Raw genomic sequence first — 19,149 nt, forward strand, 5'->3', positions numbered from 1 at the left:
GGATTAGAATAATTGTGCCTATCACCTCATCCCATCCATTAACTAATCACTTCAAAATGCCTCTCTCCCATTCCCTTAGAGGTCATCTTCAACTTCCAAATACATCTCATTCCCTCTCATTTGCTTGTTTTTGTGTACCACAAACATTTTTAATAAGAGATTTCACATCAAATATAAATAAATACATTTTATAATATAAGTATAAACTTTATTTTATAAGTTAGTTTATGAGATTAAGGTAGACTTAAAGTTCACTTATTCTTAATATGATATCGTAGTTATTAGAATATATCATAACAAAAGTTTGTTGAACCGATCAGGTCACCAGATGTTTGTGGTCGTAATTGTTGTAGAATAGAAAGTAGATATTGCAAAGAAACAGAAAAGCGATTTTTGAAACCACGGTGCCTAGTCTTGCGGAAGCTTTTGGAGAGCGTTGATTGAAGAAAATGTGTCAAATGCGGTTATGAACGTGCAACAACAAAATAAATTCATTTCTGAAGGTGCAACAACAAATGAAAATCAGTTATGGAGATAAAAAAAATCTTTGATTCCTCTCCCTCTATAAAAAGGAGGTTCCATCCTCTTCAAAAACACATCTTTATTGCCTCTTCCTTCTACCATATGACTTCTTCCTATTACCTTTTCACTTTTTCTCTTTCTCTCTCATCATTTACTATTATTATATTTCTGGGTTCTATTGGGTATTACTCTTTTAAGAGTAACTTGCTAGTTTTGATCATCGAAAATCTTCAGGAAGTTTCTGTTGTATCCTGAGGAACTTGCGCAATACACTGCGAATAGATCCTTATGGACAATGATTACTTACGTCTCAGAAATCTATTTTTGTTCGTTTTAAAGTCTATTTTACTACAATGAGAGAATGTTGAAACTTAGGGACAAGAATGTTATGGGGGCTTTGCTTCATCCTTATATACTAGAGCAACCATACTTTTGTTTGGTTGATTGGTGAGTCGTATACTTGAAAACAAAGGTGTATTTGGCGAAGTGTGTTATCCTTATAGATGAAAGTCGAAATGGAAGAAGAAAGGATAGAGAAAGTGGTACACTAATGAGTGTACTATATATAAATTGAGTCATGCGTTGTGAATTGTTAAATTAGCAACTTGTTGAGGCGATGTCATCATCAATTTCCCTATATATGCCAACAAATTCTCACTGCCAATAATATAGCTTTTCCTATAATTTTTTTGTGTTCTACTCCCTACCTTTTTTATACCCAGATTATCATATTAAATTCCTGTGCCGCCAAATTATTATAATTTCCAACATAAAATCCAAATGTGTGGCTGTTAACCCAAATAATATTCTCAAGAATTTATTTCAAAGCTTCAAAGTATAAGAAAAACTTGTCCTTTCATATATACCGATATTTTGTAGACAAAAAATGGGTTTTTGTTTTTCACAAACACTATAATTTCATTTGATATCTTTTAAAATAAAAATATATTTTAAAAATTCAACAAGTCATAATTGTTATTATGCATAATTTTAATTTTTATATTAAACTGAAGTTGTATCTGATAAATACGATATTTATTAATTTTTACTAAAATCATATTTTACATATATGTCAAAATGTTTTTTCAGGATCTAGAAACAATTAACTCATTTTTTTTTCGTCTTCTCGGCTTCTCAATCTCTTGATATTGACTTGGACTTTCGGCTACAATGTCCACTAATTTGGATTTGGGTTGAATTTTGGGTAAAGGATATGGGTTCTCACTTGTTAAGCTTGGTCAGGTTCAACTTTCGACTTTTGGGCTCTAGGTTAACTCTCGGGCGGGTGTGTACCTACAAGAGGTTTCGATGATAAAGTTAGAATGATATTTGATTATCAAATAAAAATCACTCTACATACCTCTTAGGCAGATCGCCTATTTATAACACTCACTTGTTGGGTTTCTGACTTAATTGGACTTTTACTTTTTACACCTTACAATTATGAAATATACTATAACTGTTTTGGACCTATTTATTTGAGCTTTCATACCGTATTTCCTTATTTCATCACATTCTTTCGGTCTTTCGGCCTAGCCAATAGTCCAATTTCAAAACATTTTTTTATTCATTTTAAAAAATATTAAATAAAATTACATTATTTGATATAAAAAAAAATCTTATTTTTAAAAGAGTGATATGTGTTTTGTGGAGGAGAGAAACAAGATCTCTACTCACATAGAAACAAGAGCAACGTTATCGGAATAAAGGAAGTAGTGTTCCCCCACAGAGAGTTATGCGTGCAAGACAAGTACCGTGGGAACCAAGTATTGCAAAAAAAAAAATAATGAATTAAAATGGTCTAATGATCCAATAAATAAAAATTGAGAGTTTTTTTATTCTATAATTATAAAAATTAATAAGAATTAAAAAAAATTATAATTATTTTTCTATACATATTTATTACAACTTTATTACTTTTATGTTTTTAGTAACTATATTTTATTGTACCAATTGGTATATAAATTTTTTAATTGAATTCATTTACTTTTATTATCATAGAAATATGGACATAAATATTTCATATAAGCGTGGACAAAAATAAATAACACTATTTGTAATTATAACATCGATGACTTTTTAACGGTGTACTTTATGCTTTCAAGCATTAGCCAGATATTGGTACAGAATAATTTGCTATGCTAATCTTTAACCATATTTTGTATAGATTTTCTTTCTAAAGTTGATCATATCCATGTCTTTTTTTTGTAAGAAAATATAATGAAATTGACTTAAAAACAATAAAAATGACCTGAGATGTTTAATAGTATCATTCAAAACTTCTCTTTAGTTTTTTCATTCATACATAAGAATCTTTGCCTACCCAATATTTATGGGTAAAGTTTACATTAACATACCACCAAGACTTATATTCATTTTTGCAGATTAAAAGAAAATGGAGAGGGAGAAAATTATAAACTTTTTTAATGCTGGCTTAGATTGATTCTGTATTCATTTTGTTTTACTCTTTTTGTACTTATCCTCCAACTCAACATCAACATCAACATTTGTTACATTTATTCTATTGACAGCTATTAAAAATTAAATATTTTTATTCAACCCAATTAGAAGATCAGATTGTGTATATCTGATTCTAACCTATTGCCACTAAAGATTCTAAAAAGCAAATTTTTTTTTTACTATTGAAATATTCATCATCTTTGTTTTTATGATTAGAAAAGGAAAAATTTTTAGCTCAATCTTATAAAATCGATTTATAATTTGAAGTTTACACTTATATCAAAAACAACAATTTATGTATGAGACAATATATTATGAATGGTCGGATAACAATTTAATAAAATTTGCATCTATTTATATAAATATTATAAAAATTTTAGTCTCTAATAAAAAACAAATATTTTCATGTATGCAAACTGCAATCAGCACTATATTCAGTTCTAATGCGTTCCGCAACATAGCGTGAGCGTGGGGTACAGAATAAGTACCAGGCAACCCTTTTTCATCTTACAAATCACATGCAATTCATTCCTTACTTTGCCATTTATATCACATATCATTACTATATCATTTTTTCTTTCTTCTACATAATAATTAATTAACATACTTAATTAAAATTATTTTTTCAATATAGTTCCAGACTAACTTTTTCTTTTATCATTTTCTATTACTGAAAAACGTGACTTCATCCAACGTTGCTGCTGCGTAACTATTTTTGTAGTGACAACATGCGATGGAGCTATTTTTGTATTTTTGTTTCAGAACAAGAAAACATAAATTTTTGTACCTTACAAGAGTTATAACGATAAAACATAACTCCAAAAAATGAAAAAATGAATATACGCCAAAAAAAAAACATATTTAAAACACAGCATTTTTATTATTAGTATATAAAACCTCTCCATGAAATTTGTCGTTCCCTTCTCTCCAAAGTTGGTCATTACAGAAATATTTTTCCAACTTTTAAATTAATTATTTATCTTGTTATATTTAATAATTTCACACATAGATTAACGACAATTTAAATATTTATTTTTTTTTAAATATGAAAAAATAAATTGTAAATTTAATTTAATTTCATAAAATCAGTTTATAAGATGAAGTTTACATCTACTTATATATATTATAAAATGTTTTTATCTTTAATCATTGTTCAATAAATTATTTTTAATTTATGCGGAATCTCTAACAAGTTATCTCAAATCGATGTATAATTTTCAACAAATTATTTCTAATTGATGTGTAATTTCCAACTGTTCTAGCCAACTTAAGGTCGGTCGGAATTTGGATGAGCAAGACCTTCTGGAAACAAGAGGGGTTCCTCCTGCAATGACACTCTGACGCTCAAGTCAGTAAGAGCATAAATATAATGAGTATAATATGAAATAGGAGTTGAGAGTACTCCCTGTGTTGTTTATTAGATGTTTAGATGATCTTTTTCTGTAGAGTATTATCAGGTATATATAGACTGAATTATAACCTCTTCACCTTTAGTCATGATTCTGTCTTAATTGAGTCATTAAGGATGATTAAGTCTGATTGATTGTGATCTCTTGACTTGTGCTCCTTCATAATGTTAGATACACAAATCGGAAAACGACTCATAAATGACCAAACATCGGACCAGGTCTATGATCTAACAAAACAAATTATTTCTAATAGATCTCGAATATCGAAAAGTTGCATAAACAACACCAATCAGTTGAAGTATAGCTTGGGTTGCGTGTTCGAATTTTCTTGAATGATTTTTTGTTTTGGGGCCAATGTGTCTGAGAGTCCCACCAAAGCAGTTCTTGGACCAAGCAAATTCTGATAGTTACTTACCTTCTTATCCAGTTCAGTATAAACTCCAAGGTCCACCTCTCTCTACACACTACCTTTTCTTTCTTTATCCATCCTAAACTTCTTTTCACTACTTCTTTCATTGCAAATAATAAATAAATTATTTTCACCAAAACAAAAATCAATTAAGATATTTATTCATTTTACTTACTTCTATATTCTTCAATTTATTATATTTTTAATTTAATCTGAGACTTTATTAAAGTCCAAGTGATTTCCACATTGTAAGTATTTTTTTCTTAAAGAGATTTTATCTTTGAACTCCTCTTCTAGCTCCCTCAAACAAAACATGTTATCATACTTCTATGTTTATGCTAAGATTCTCGATCTCTCTATATATGGATACACTTTAAAAAAACTTTTAATGCAACATATCTATCGAATACCGTGAGACTCATTCATTGGCTTCATACTAATAAATTATATAAGTGAATCACACATTACATTCAATCTCAATAAAACATTTAAGTATTATATTTATGAATTCCACAAATCCAAATTTAACTTTTATTTTAATTTTAAAGTAATAATCACTATTCAACTAAAATTTGATCTCATGTATAACAAGAAGCAAAACAAATATTGGGTGTTAATTTTTTTTAAATAAGAGCTTTTTTTTGTTAGGTATCACTATGCAACTTAAGATCTTAGTTAAACTGACACCTTAAGTAACAACAATCATTCGTCATCACCTAAAAAAAATTATAAAAATACGGAATACTAGATCAAAACTCATATGTTAACAAAAACTATACATAAATACTAAAATATAAAAAATTTAACATATAGAGAAAATAGTATAGTACACTCCTATCTTAAAAGACTAGTATAATGTTACATGACATTTGAGTAATAATATAAATAATTCATATACATTAACTAACTCAATAATATAATATGTGTAACTTATACACATTAGCCAAGTTGTGGATCGAATTAAACTAAAGAAGGAAGAAAATAGAACCTAACTATAGAATAATACATGGGGGGTCTATCATTATGAATAATGAAACACTCAATTAAGCGTCTACATCATGCTGATGTTTACAATAAGCATCTGGGTTATAGAATATTAATTTTGGCTCTTGTTAATTGCTTTTAATTAATCAGTGGAGAAGTTCATAGAAATTTTGCAATCAAAGGGTGGTATAAAACCATATAAAATGTCTCAAAGGAGTCATGGAAAATGACTACACAGAGGATTTTCAAATATGTACGCAGAGTAATATGTATATAGTAAAGTGAGTGTTGTTGGCAACCTGAAACAAGAACAACCAATCATGGCTAGAAAACACAGAAGTAGGGACCCACACAAGGATGATCAAGTGTGTTGTATAGAATAATGGTGTGGGCATGAAAGAGGCTTTCTTTTGCTTTATCCACCATCATCACCATCTTCTTATTTTAAGACTTAGTTTTTTTTTAATAAGTAAAGAATAAAATGAGATACTTTAGAATAATAAGAAAGTGGTCAAGGTCAACCTACTCAATATCGTACTTACAGATATTCTTCAGAATTTACAAACCGTTAAATCAATCTTCAAGATTGAAAGGAATGGTAAGCCACATTAAAAGAAATCAGCATCTACAGTATCAGGGTCCTTATAACCAATCTTTAATCAAAATAATACAAACAAAACATCTCCTAATACAATCAGAAACTCACAAACACATTTATTAATCAAATTTTCTCACCTACAAACAAATACCCACTCAAAACTGAATCTGCTTACTTCAAACTTCAATAACACCATGGCTTAAGCAACTTGATAAAGGAGTAGGACCCATTTTCTTTCATCAAAATATTGTGTCTCTATCTTTTAACCAAGGGTGCATATTTGACAAGCACACCATAATATAGAGAAATGCAATTCCATGTCATACTCTCAAAGTATTTTTCTTTCTAAAGGAAAGAAAAAAGAGAAAGGGTTAGATTATGATCCTAATAGTAGTAGGAAGTGTAGAAGGTGGGTTGTGAGATATACAAGTATCCATCAACCCACTACTTTTTCACTCTAATAATGTGCTCCTACAAGGCTGCCAACACATACTTGGTAGAAAAAAGAAATAAATAATTGGAGTGGAGATTATTCTTAGCATATGCCACTTAGATATGAATACTTGCATTTTCATTATTTGCAGGTTCTTTTTTTGGGCACAGCCACAATGATGAAGGAATATTTCTTCCATCATTTTACTTTTAATTCCTGTTCTAAGCACACCATTAATTGCTCATATTTTACTATTTCTTCCAATGTCAAGTTAATTAAAGTAATAAGATTATTAGAGTTAATCATCATGTTTTTGTAACAATTTTATTGTTAGAATTTTTTCACTATATAAATAATAAATGAGGTGTAGATTAAGAGAAGAAGATACATAAAAATGATTATTAATATAAATTTTTAAGTGATCTGAAACTTGTAAGTGTTAAAACATAAATAAACACTTGTTAAATATAGAATGAAATGAAGAGATAAATAGTTTACCTATCGGTAGCACAAGTTTTCTGTTTTTCAATAAACATTTAAAAAATCCTTAATTTCATTGTAAAAAAATGTTATAAAATTAAGAAAATATGGGTAAAATGTGTCCGTATCCTTAAACATATCTAAGATTTAGTATTATGAGTTTTCAAATTTATCTTTTTCGTCTAATTTTACAATGTCTATTTTTATTCTTCTGAACTATTCATTTTTTAACATTATTTAAACTATTTAAAGAACAAAAAATTAAAAAAAAAAAACTTAAAAATTAAGGTAGCAATTCCCCAATTGAAGCATTCCTATCTATTCCCAGTTTTGTTGTATAGTAGTAATTGAAGTTCAACAATGAAAAATGCTATAAAACATTAAGCATCTGAATTTTGCAGCAGAGTAGCAAGTTTCCATTACAGGGAACGAGGGTAACTATGCATATATGTGCTATGACGAACTTAGATCTTATAGGTGAAACCAAATCAGTAAACAAGTTTATATTTAAGTATTTAAAAATATAATATATACTATGTAAGAAATACACACTTATATAATTTTAATTGCTGGAGAGTTTTTTTTCAGATTAAATTACAGTATGAAAATAGCATGAGATTGGTGAAGAGGACTTCATTTTCATCATAAATACACAATAGATAATATTATTTATATAATGTATTTATTTAAATTATTATATTGTTATTATATTATAATATATTTATTATAAAAAAATATATTCATTAATTTATTATGTTATATTAAATTCGTAAAAGTATGTTAACTTATACTATTGCGATATATTTAATTTCATTTCATCTAAATAATATGGGTCAACGTACTAGTTTTATTACAAACTACATATTTAATTATATATATGAAATAAACAATATAGTTCATTCTCGTTTAGTTTTATCATATTCAAGTAATTTTTGAGTTACCTATCATATTTTTTTACATTTTTATTTTATTTTATTTTAAATTATGGATATAATATTTATAATTAGATTTAATTTTTATATAATAACTTCATAAAAGGCTTTAATTCCGTCATTATTTTCTATCATGACAAACTACCATTTCATATCAAAACTTATGTATGTTTTTGTTTTTTTTTTTATAATATGTGATAACTTTTAGTTTTATTATTTTATAATTTGATTTTTATTTATATTTTGTATCTTGTTAAAAGAATTAAATCTATTGTCATAGACTCATTATAAACGTTGGTACCTATACAACGTAAACTGAAAGTTTATTTAATATATGAATTCATAAAACCGAGGTTCGGATACCATATTACAAAATGGACTTTAAGTCTAACTCAACTCCCATAAAACTGACTCATAAGGTTGAGATTTGCACTCACTTATATATAATGAAATACTCTAATCTCTAGTACATGTGGGATCTCCAACAAAATATAAAAAAAAATCATCTACGTAGTAATCAATTTTATTTTATTTTTTAAAAATGAAATAAACAATCATTTTAACCTATTTATAAAAACTAGCATAAAATAGTATAAATCTAACACTTTTGCATTTGACGTGGGAAATCGTGTTTTTAAGCTTTTTCTTTTGTTAATCCCATGTTACATAACACAAATAGATAAGTTCTCTAAGCATAGTGGATGGAGAAATTGTCTTTTATTAACACTTCTGTTTTCAAGAATATTATTGTTATGACTTTGGACCATGAACAAACCAATCCACATAAAATGAATCACTACAGCAGGAAAAGTGTGAACTGATTTGTGACGGTTTTTAGTTAGGAATTATCCTCGTAACTTGGTTTTGTTTAACTCTCAGCAACTGAAACACGCTGTGTTTGGTTATCTCTCACTCTCAAACTTTATTTCACATGTTGGCATTGATTTGTAACAGGGACGAACAAACGAAGGGACAGTGAATAGGGTTAGTTTATATGTGAGATTTTAATACCAATTTAAGAATGAAAAATTTGCATCAACATGAAAATTTACAAACGAAGGGAAATAACTTCTTTTTCATGAGTCAACTGCTTAATTAATACTAGTCATAACCAATTTTTCATTAATAAATAATTAAAAATAACAAACAACTAACGAGTTTTATACATAATACAAAGTCTTTTTCTTTTTTTGAGTAAGAACTACAAATATAAATAAAAGAAAAAACAATAATTTATCAAACAAGTCAAAATAACTATTTAAAACTAATATTTAGGGAAGAAGTACATTATAAAATAAAAATAATAATTTAACATCACAACCAATTGAAAATTGAAATGAAAACAAATTTTTTATAAAAGATGAAAAGAAGAATAAATAAACTGAAGAAAAAAGTTTACATTATTCCTTTATCTTTATAGGTTGAGACATTTGTTTATTTAAAATTATGTTGTAACTTGAGAAACTATAATACATAAAATTAATAGATTTTTTGTGCACGGTTAGAAGATCTTTTAAATGTTTTACTTTAATATTTTTGTTTTTCACCGTAAAAAAAACATCAATATTCCTTATTGATTGTAATTGTCTTACAAATAACCATTTATTTTCAACACCAACCCCGAGCTGAAGGAAATTAGTGATGCAAATGCACATTGTAGATTATATATTCTTTAACAAAACTCCTTGCTGTGTGGTATGAGGATATAACATAACTTTAATAGAATATATATTTAATTATTTTATTTTTGTATAGTAAAAAGAGAATCATATAAAATAAAATATAATATATATTTATAAAAAAAGTATAATAAAAAAATATAGAAATAAGGGTTTGTGTTTTTGAAAAAATAAAACAAGAATAAAAATGATAACATGACGTGACACTGTTATATTCATTATGAATTGGGTGGGACAATGTGGTGAATGAATGAAAAACAAAAGTAGCTTTGGAAAACCACTTGGAAGATTTTGTTTTCCATAAACCTTTGTTTGAAGTACGAACACCACTTTGGTTGGTGAATTGTGGTAAAAAATAGTAAAATATGATTCCCGAAAATGAAAAAGCAGGTCAAATTTAAAAAGTAGGAGATCCAAAACGTGGTGAATGAATGGATTTTGCGTTAAGAGGTAAATTTGGAAAGAAAATGGAAACCACCATGAAATTATAAGAAATAGGAAAAGCGAAACGCTTTTAGGGGGAAGCTATTTTATCAACTGATTTCTCCTCATTCAACATGTGCCGTTTATAAACATTGTGATTGTTTCGAAATATAATAAGTAGATTCCAATGATGTCTCCATTAAAAAATAATTATTATGACAAATATAAATTATGTACTATAGCTTATTAATTAAAAATTATACTTATTCAATGGATTAATGAGTTTATGATCCATAGATTCATATATTTCTCATATTCATACATAATTCAAATATACTAAAATATAATGATTTAAAATAAAATCATTATTTAGCTAACAACTAAAAATAAATAATGTTTGAATGAAAATAACAACATTAAATAATATATAAGAGGATACCTATTAATACAAAAATAAATATTTGTACAATCTTATATCTACTAATCCTAATTACAAATCATATTAAAAATCAATTAAAGGTAATCTTGATATGTAAATACAAATTTAAATAAATGATTATGAGAAAACTATTTGATTATTTTATTTGCAGTCATTTCAACGATATTCAATACATACATAGATATAACAATATTTATAAGACGTTCAAAAGAATAAGATTGTTATTTTAACACTTTCTTCGTATTAAGATGCATTTGTTGAATTTAATGGACCAATAAGTATTATCTATCCATTAATATACACATCTTCACATTAGTGCAAAAACGATGTTTAACAATAACTTTTAATATCGTTTGATAGTCACACGATATCAACAAAATGCGGTGACATTTTTGTGAATAATGTGAACATACAGATAACGGTTGTGGGAAGAATTGTCGTCTATACACAATGGGGAGAAAATATTTGAGGGGGCATAAGTGATAGTTATAGAGAGAACCTTCCCCTATTTGAAGAGACTTCATAGTCTTTTCTAGTCAAAACCCAAACCTCTTTCCTTGCATGCTCACTTGGATTGTAAGTTTTGAAAGCTTTCCTCTTCTCCATTGTCATTGATACGTTGTTTTCTTCATGTTTTGATGTTTTGTTTGGGTATAAAAGTGAGGGTTGTAGGCGGTTCTCTCCGGATTTATTTAAGTATTTAGGAGTTGGCGGGGTGTGCGTTGTAAAAAAGATTAAAGGTCGTGTGTTTTGTATAAAGGTTGGGTCACCCCTAAAATAACTCACATTTATTCATGGTTTATTGCTGAAAAAAAAATCGTTGTTTTCTTCCATTTTGCTTTGTTTGTTAGTTTTTTCTTTCATTTTTGTTGTTAATGGTATTTTTTTCTAGGTAATTGATCTCTATTCAAGGTCTGTTGTTCTCTAGTTTTTGGCTTCCTCTGCCACAGTCATTAGTTGCTTCTTCGTTGCTGGTTCCTTCGCTGCTAGAGCTTTTTGCATTCTCCTTGTTACCTCTCGGTTATACTCCACTACCAGGTTAGTTTTTATTTATTTTTAATTATATTTTATTTATTTAATTTTTTTATTTGTATTGAAATAATTTTATAATTATTTTTAAGATTTATAATTAGTATCGTTATAGTTAATATTATATTAACTATATAATTAATATTAATAAAATTTTATAGTTAATATTAGCGTCTATAATTAATATTATTTTAGTTAATATGATTTTAATTATATAGTTAAGATTAATAAAATTTAATCATTAATATTAGGATTTATAATTAGTATTAATAAAATTTTCTAATTAATTTAAATTTTTATAATTGATATTATTTTAGTTAATAAAATTTAATAGCCATCATATTAGGGTTTATAGTTAGTATTAATAAAATTTTATAATTAATTTTGTGATTTCTAATTAATATTATTTTATTTATATAATTAATATGAACATAATTTTAATATTTATTGTTGAATCCAGTAAGAAATTAATATGTACTTATTAATTTATATTTATGTATTATATTTAATTTAATAAAAATATTTTTTATTTTGTAGTATCAGAAATCAAGTCCGCAAAGAAAGAAGCACTTAGTTTACATTGACATTATATAGTCGTACTATTAGAGATTGTTATGACTAATGATACTTTGAAAGAAATAATTGTTAGAATTAAAAGCCTAAATAGAAAGGGTGAATTGTTTTTGAAAGATTTTCATAAGTATTAAAGGTAGAGTATAAAACTATAAAATTAATTAATTGAAAATATGTTTAGTCAAATAGAAAAAAAAAATTGATTACAGAAAATTAACCAGATGTTTTTACGAAACAACCAACAGATTTGAAAATAAAGTTAAAATAATTTAATGAGTATAAGAATAAAGAGGTTCACACAAGATATTTATACTGGTTCACTCTTAACCAAAAGTTACACCAATTAATCATTGAAAATTTACTATGTAATCAAACACATACAAAAAGTGATGTTATTGAACTCCCTCAGAACACACACCACTTTTGGAAAATCAAACTGTTTCCATAAACACCTTCTGAAACTACACCACACTAGAACACAGAGAAATACAATGTTCAAATAAGAAGGGAATAAAATACACCTGGGTAAATCAAAGTTTAAAATTCATAAGTACAAAATCTAATACTATTCCACACACTTGAGATGACCCAAAAGCTTTTGAAATCTTAAAAATTGTTTTTGATTAATCTTTCTTTCTTAGTTAATGTATATGAGTATAAAACAACATTTTATACTTTAATCAATTAGTCAAAGCAGTTAAATAAAAAACCAGAAACAGTTACAATCATTTAAAACAGATTGGAACCACCTAATAGAATTTTGTTAAGGTTTAAAAAAAAAACAATTGATTCCTCAAAACAATTGATTGAATCTATTTGACAGTAAAGCCAAAACAAAGCAAAGTTTTTCTAACCATTTTAAAAATCATTAAGTGTCAAACAACCAGTTGATTTGACATTTCAACATGTTAAAATTGTACAACCTTTTAGAAAAAACATATTTTCAAAAAGATTAAGATTCAATTAACATTGAATCATCTTAAGGAGTGAATTAACAAGTTTCAAACAACTAAGCAACACACACATCAACAGAGTCTTCAAGTTTTCCACTTGAATTTGGAGACCTCAAAACACCTTGTTCAACAATAATGACATCCCTTTATACATACACAGGTATGATGTGTTAAAGATTGCAGCTACCAACGAGTACCTAAATATATCCGTCATTTAATTTGAATGATATAAATCACTTCCACCTATAAATCAATTTACTTTATTATATTAAATTATTAATTATTTTTAACTAATTATATTTGTAGTTATTTATCTAGCCTTTTTAGTAGCAATGAGAAAACATTATGTCTCTAGATTCATGAGTTAATTAGTTCAATAAGAAATAAACAACCTAAAACTCAGACATACACTATCAATTATCTGCTTACAGAAAAGCATATATATTTTGCCCTTCTTATTCATGAGTAAGATACAAAATTGTACCTCTGATATTAAAAGTGAATTTAAAGCTTTTTGTAAGATTATGTTTTGCTTTAAATTTCAAAAGTACACAATGCTGTTGTTCAGATGACCAAGCCTGGATCAAAAGGCCTATGAATATAGAATTGGTTAAAAGAAATCTTAGCATATAAGAAACATTCATGAATTAACCAAGTCATGATAATTCCCACAAATGTTGGACATTCTTCTTGGGGAAACATTTGAAATTGCATCAACCCTCACTCTTGTAACATGAGCAGGTTCTTACTCTCTCAGGGGGTGACATGAACTTTTCCAGTTACTAAACTTAAATACAAATCAGTGATTAATGTGAGTGAAGTTTTGCAGATTTTAGATTGATTCCATTCCCACTTTCCTTGATTAGACCCATCAACAAATTGCTAAGCTAGGAAAGTTCTCAATCACTATCACCCTAAACCCACTTATGCTTTTGCCAATGGATCACTAAAATCACTTATGCCCACTAACTATAACATTCCAAACCTTCCTATTATAGAAACAGGATAATCTCATCCACAATTTGGGGAACACCCATTTCATCACAGCCGTCCATTCTCCACCAATGCCATCCCTTGGATCAAATCTTGATGTGGGTCCCACCACCAAAAACCAAACCGCCCACACAATTATACCATTTGTTTTTTTATTCCCAATCTAGGGCGGCTGACCTAATTTCTGTTTTCGACAACCAATGCCTTCCACTTTCCTTCCTCCAATTAAAACACGACACGTGGCTTCAACTATGACCCAAACATTGACCAGCCCCTCATAAACCGGCTCGGGTGGGTCCCATCAGATTTTAGCCACCACTAATCCCAAAAGTTAAAAATCAGAAAATTCACTTGAAAGAATAAAAAATCATGAGAGGAAATAATTGTGTACCAAACCCACTAAATTATATTACTCATTATTAGAATCTTCAGTTTATAATGGTGATCCAATAATTCAAGATTAAATATTTTTTTTTACAATTTTGATAAATTTACTAGTAGTGTTGAGTAATTGAAATGAAATGGTAATTGAAGTGAATATAGACACAAGATTTAATAAAATCTATTACTATTATATCAGCATTCCATATATAGACAGTCCACCTATTTGGGAAGAGTACAATGTCACTGTCTTCATCCCCACCCCACAGGTTTACCAAAGCACTATTTACACCCAACCCCAAAACTTAAGTATAATTGCTTTAGAAACCAAACCTATAATGTTCCTCACCGTCTTGTACTTTGGGTTGAAAGGAACTTGCTTATTTTGCTACACATTTTTTTTTTCTGAAACTATTTAACAGATGTTTATTTTCTACTTTCTCAACATTTTCCACTTCCTATTGGATTTTTCCTATATGGACAAACAATATTAACAGGTAAGGAACAGAGAAGGGAACACTTCCAGCACCGGCCTTTTTCAGCAAAAAGCACGAGTGTTGGAACGGGTGAAACTGCATGGAGAAAGTTGCATTTTGAGGTAAATATGAGGGCATTTCAGCAATAACCTAGAGTTACTATCTGTCTAGTATTCTATCACTAGTCCTCCCATTGGGGCACGGTGTGGTATTCCCTTTCTTCTCTTGGCCGTTCTGTAATTAACCGAAGTTGGTGGTGGGGTGGACGGTGTGAAACTCTGCACCTTGTTGCTGTTGTTCTTCCCATGGCTGCTGTTGCTGCTGTATGAATCCTCTGAGTCTGATGCCATTGTTGTTGACTTTTTCTTCTTCTCGAAGTTCCTTGAAGTCCCCACAATCTACAATTCATTCTTGCATTCATTAATATTTAATTCAAAAAAATACCACACTTCAAATCAAGAAGACGGAGACCATTCAAATTTTTAAAGATCAACTTGAAAATCCAAAATTCAAATATTGGGTAGAGCAATTAATTGAAAACCCACAGTAACATTCATCAGCATAAATGAAAAAGTCAAACCCATTCAAGTGCTGGCTTGATAACAAAGCAAACTATGGTAAACAAAATGGTAGCTTGGTTTAATATTATTAATATATCAATATCAATGCCATGGTTTTTAATTCAAAGAAAAAGGGATTGAAAAAGGAGATGCTGAAACTGAAAAAGGAAACCCTTTTTTTTTGGATTTGAAAAGGCTTGGAATCTCAAGCAATGGATGGCATTGTGTGGAGTGAATATTTACCTTGCAACCAAGAGAACAGAAACGGTATGAATCAAGAAGGCTACGCTCACAGACTTCACAAGTGTTGGTGACTCCTTTACCAGGCCTTGGCTGAGGCCTCTCATTCAAGAAAACAACCCTTGCACTGTTGATAATGTAGGTTTGGACCCCTGTAATGTCCAAAACCTTCTGAATCTCGTTCACCCTAATCACATCATGGTATGAGGACCTTCTTATCTGTCACCAAAAGAAAAAACAGAGCACATTAGAAGGGAATGGACATTTGTTGCATTGAAAAAACATCTTTTGGTTCCAAGGCTGTGACTTTTACCTATCCCACCACAGGACTTGTTAAAAGGAGGAGCGTGGAAATTAAGGGAAAAAAAAGGGAATTAATCAACCACCCAAAACAGTTAATAATTTGGCACATAAGAAAATTGAAATCGGAACCCAATTAATGACAGTTCAAATGTCTCAGCAGAGAAGGGGGAAAAGATGGGACTTTTTAACTAAGTTCCAGAAAAAGAAGGAATCTAACACGCCCACAAAAGGAAAAGTGATTGTTTTTAACAACAATGAGTGAGGATCAGAAGTGTGTCAGAAGCTGAGAAAGAAAGAAAGAGAGAGAGAGTTGATAATAGGAACCTGAATAGCACGGTGATCTTTGTGGTAACCGAGGCAGAGGGAGCAGAGTGCGCCGTTCATACAATCCAAGCAGTACATGTTGCACTCGCTCTTGTGCGAATCAGCGTGCAACTTGCATTGAACAAAGAAGCTCTCTTTGAGCAGAGGCTTCAGCCACGGTGGCCACCGGTTGTCCGCGTCATCAGGGCCTCCAGAACCCTTCTCAAAAAATTCAAAATTTGAATGAGACCCAGAAAGCAGAAGAATGATTAATTGCACTTTTTTACAGAACAAGAAGAAAACAGTGAGAAAGTGGAGGGAAGATGCACGAAAGCATAAGTTGAGTGAAAGTGGGAGATTGAGTTACCATGATTCTGCGGTTCTTGGGCTTGATTTCTCGGACAGTGATGGTTTGGTTTTGGAACGCCAGCTTGAAGGAGGTGCTTTTGAAGAAGTGAAGTGTGCTGTGGTGAATTTGAGGAAGTGGGGGAGAGTGTGTTGCTCTGAAGAAGAAGAAAAAGAAAAGAGAAAGAAGAGAAAGAGTGAGATTTTGAGGCGGTGTGAGAGGGAATGGGTTCTTGTAGAATTTGGAGGCGGTAGAATAGAAGATGTTTGAGAGAGAAAGAGAGAGAAAGAGAAAAAAAACAAGACAGAGTGTGTATGAGAGAGAACAGAGGTTGTTCTTATCCACACAACAAAGTCGTCTCACACGACCAAACCTAGCTCCGAACCCAAACCCAAACCCAAACCTAACAGATGCGTTCTTGGTAAGGAATCCATCTCCTTCTTTCCTTTTTATTTCCTTTCATTTTCCTATTCTCCTTGTTCTTATCAATTTTGGTTTTTCCACCTTCTCCTTTCTATTATTTCTTCAAATCTTCTTCTCTTCCCATTTTACTCCACAAATATCTTCTAATACCTTTCAATATCATAATTAAACTTTAAATCTTTATTATTTTAGAACACCAGTTCAATCAATTTTAAAATTTAAATCAAAATTATAATTCCAATTTTAACTTTAGAAAATTGAGTTTCATATTTTAAGTTAAGTAAATTTAATTTTTTATTAGCAAAAATAAAATAAATAATTTTTATTATTTCAGATACTTCAATCTTTATAAAAAAAATTGGAGGCATGGTAAGTAAATTGAATTTGATCGCAATTAATAAAATATAATTCACGAATAGGATAAATTCCAAATCAAAGCAATGGTGTGGATTTTTTTTATTAATTATTATTATGTATGAAATTTATAAGTTCCATTTTTTTTATTGCTTGATTAATCTAAGTTGATAACAATAAGAATATATTGTTCACATATTCAATAATACAATTATGTGTGATTTTTTCACAAGATAATTTATTTTTAATTATAAAAATGAAATATTGTACATTTGTATATTAAGAGAACTGTTAATCAAAGTTAATGCAATTCATTTTTATTGAACTTATTTGGCTAAAATTTATTTTCTCTTCAAATCCAATTCAAAATCACACTTTAATTCTAGTTACTTCCGTTTGCATGCTTCTTGTAAACATAAATATAGGTAAAATTAATTAATACCATTTAATTATAGTAGGAATATGTTTGATACGATATTTCGGCCAACTTTTTTTTTTATTAGTTAGTTTATCTGACCTAATTAATAACGTTTATTAAGCAAATATTTTTTACTAAATTATAACGTTTTTTTCATATAAATACTTCTAGATTCCTATATTTAATCATATTGCCTTTAAACTGTTAATTAAATTTCTCCTTTACTATGTATAATATACATAAAATACAATTTTCTTATTTTACCTCTTTATTATAGTACATAGAAAACTGCAAATAATAATTTTTTTTCATTTTCATTCGTTTTCGGATACTTTTTATATTACCCTGTTTATTTCAACCACTATATTAGTTTCAAAATTCATTTTAATATTTCCATAGATATAGATATCAGTATATAAAATATTATTTATAATTCAAATAATTTATATATATATATATATATGAGATAATTGATTATAATTGAATGAACAATTATATCTCCTATCTTAATTATCATTTGGATATTTTAGTTTAGACTAAAACTTTATATACACATATTGATATTGATTTTATAGAGAGTACTCACTCAATTCTTTTATTTTATTTTAATATTTATATATTTTATATTTTATATTTTCTCCAATTCTTATTAACTTGAGCATTAGAAAATATTTTTACAAATGAAACTCCACTCGATCTTCGTCAACAATTCGATAATTAATCTAGTCGTACAAGCTCAGTTTTTCAGAAATAATATTTCCACCTCAAGAGAATCACACTCTTTTCTGATTAGAACATTTAGGCTCTGTTTGGATTAGAGAGAGGATATGTGAAGACTTGAAGGAGTGGATGTGTGAGGATGTGTAAGGAAAGTGTGAAGAAAGTGAGGGTGTTTGGATTGATGTATGTTAGGGTGGATGTGTGAGGAAAGTTTATAGGAGTTTGTGAGTGATGTGATGGTTGTGAGAGAATTTTAATTTTTTTTAAAGGTGTGAAATGTTACTTTACAGATTTACCTTTGTCTATTAA

General features: G+C 28.6%; 1 protein-coding gene across 1 annotated transcript; it reads right to left on the reverse strand.

Annotated features, from left to right (window-relative positions):
* Positions 1-14,867: 14,867 nt before the first annotated feature.
* On the reverse strand, positions 14,868-17,412 carry LOC137808676 (protein RGF1 INDUCIBLE TRANSCRIPTION FACTOR 1). Its single transcript, XM_068609921.1, has 4 exons — positions 16,947-17,412; positions 16,601-16,798; positions 15,977-16,192; positions 14,868-15,571 (listed from the first exon to the last, which is right to left on the reverse strand). Exons 1-4 carry the CDS (start codon positions 16,947-16,949, stop codon positions 15,341-15,343), a joined length of 648 nt encoding a protein of 215 aa, XP_068466022.1. The 5' UTR covers positions 16,950-17,412; the 3' UTR covers positions 14,868-15,340.
* Positions 17,413-19,149: the final 1,737 nt, after the last annotated feature.

This window comes from Phaseolus vulgaris, chromosome 3, assembly GCF_051622355.1.
Source record: "Phaseolus vulgaris cultivar YP4 chromosome 3, ASM5162235v1, whole genome shotgun sequence".
In the NCBI taxonomy this organism is placed as follows: Eukaryota; Viridiplantae; Streptophyta; class Magnoliopsida; order Fabales; family Fabaceae; genus Phaseolus; species Phaseolus vulgaris.

What these genes read in the sequence shown, in the direction of transcription:
- LOC137808676 (XM_068609921.1), bottom strand. An exon ending in AAGATCACCGTGCTATTCAG is followed by an intron (nt 16,193 to 16,600) that starts GTTCCTATTATC and finishes TTTTGGTGACAG; the next exon opens with ATAAGAAGGTCCTCATACCA. An exon ending in TCTGTTCTCTTGGTTGCAAG is followed by an intron (nt 15,572 to 15,976) that starts GTAAATATTCAC and finishes AATGAATTGTAG; the next exon opens with ATTGTGGGGACTTCAAGGAA.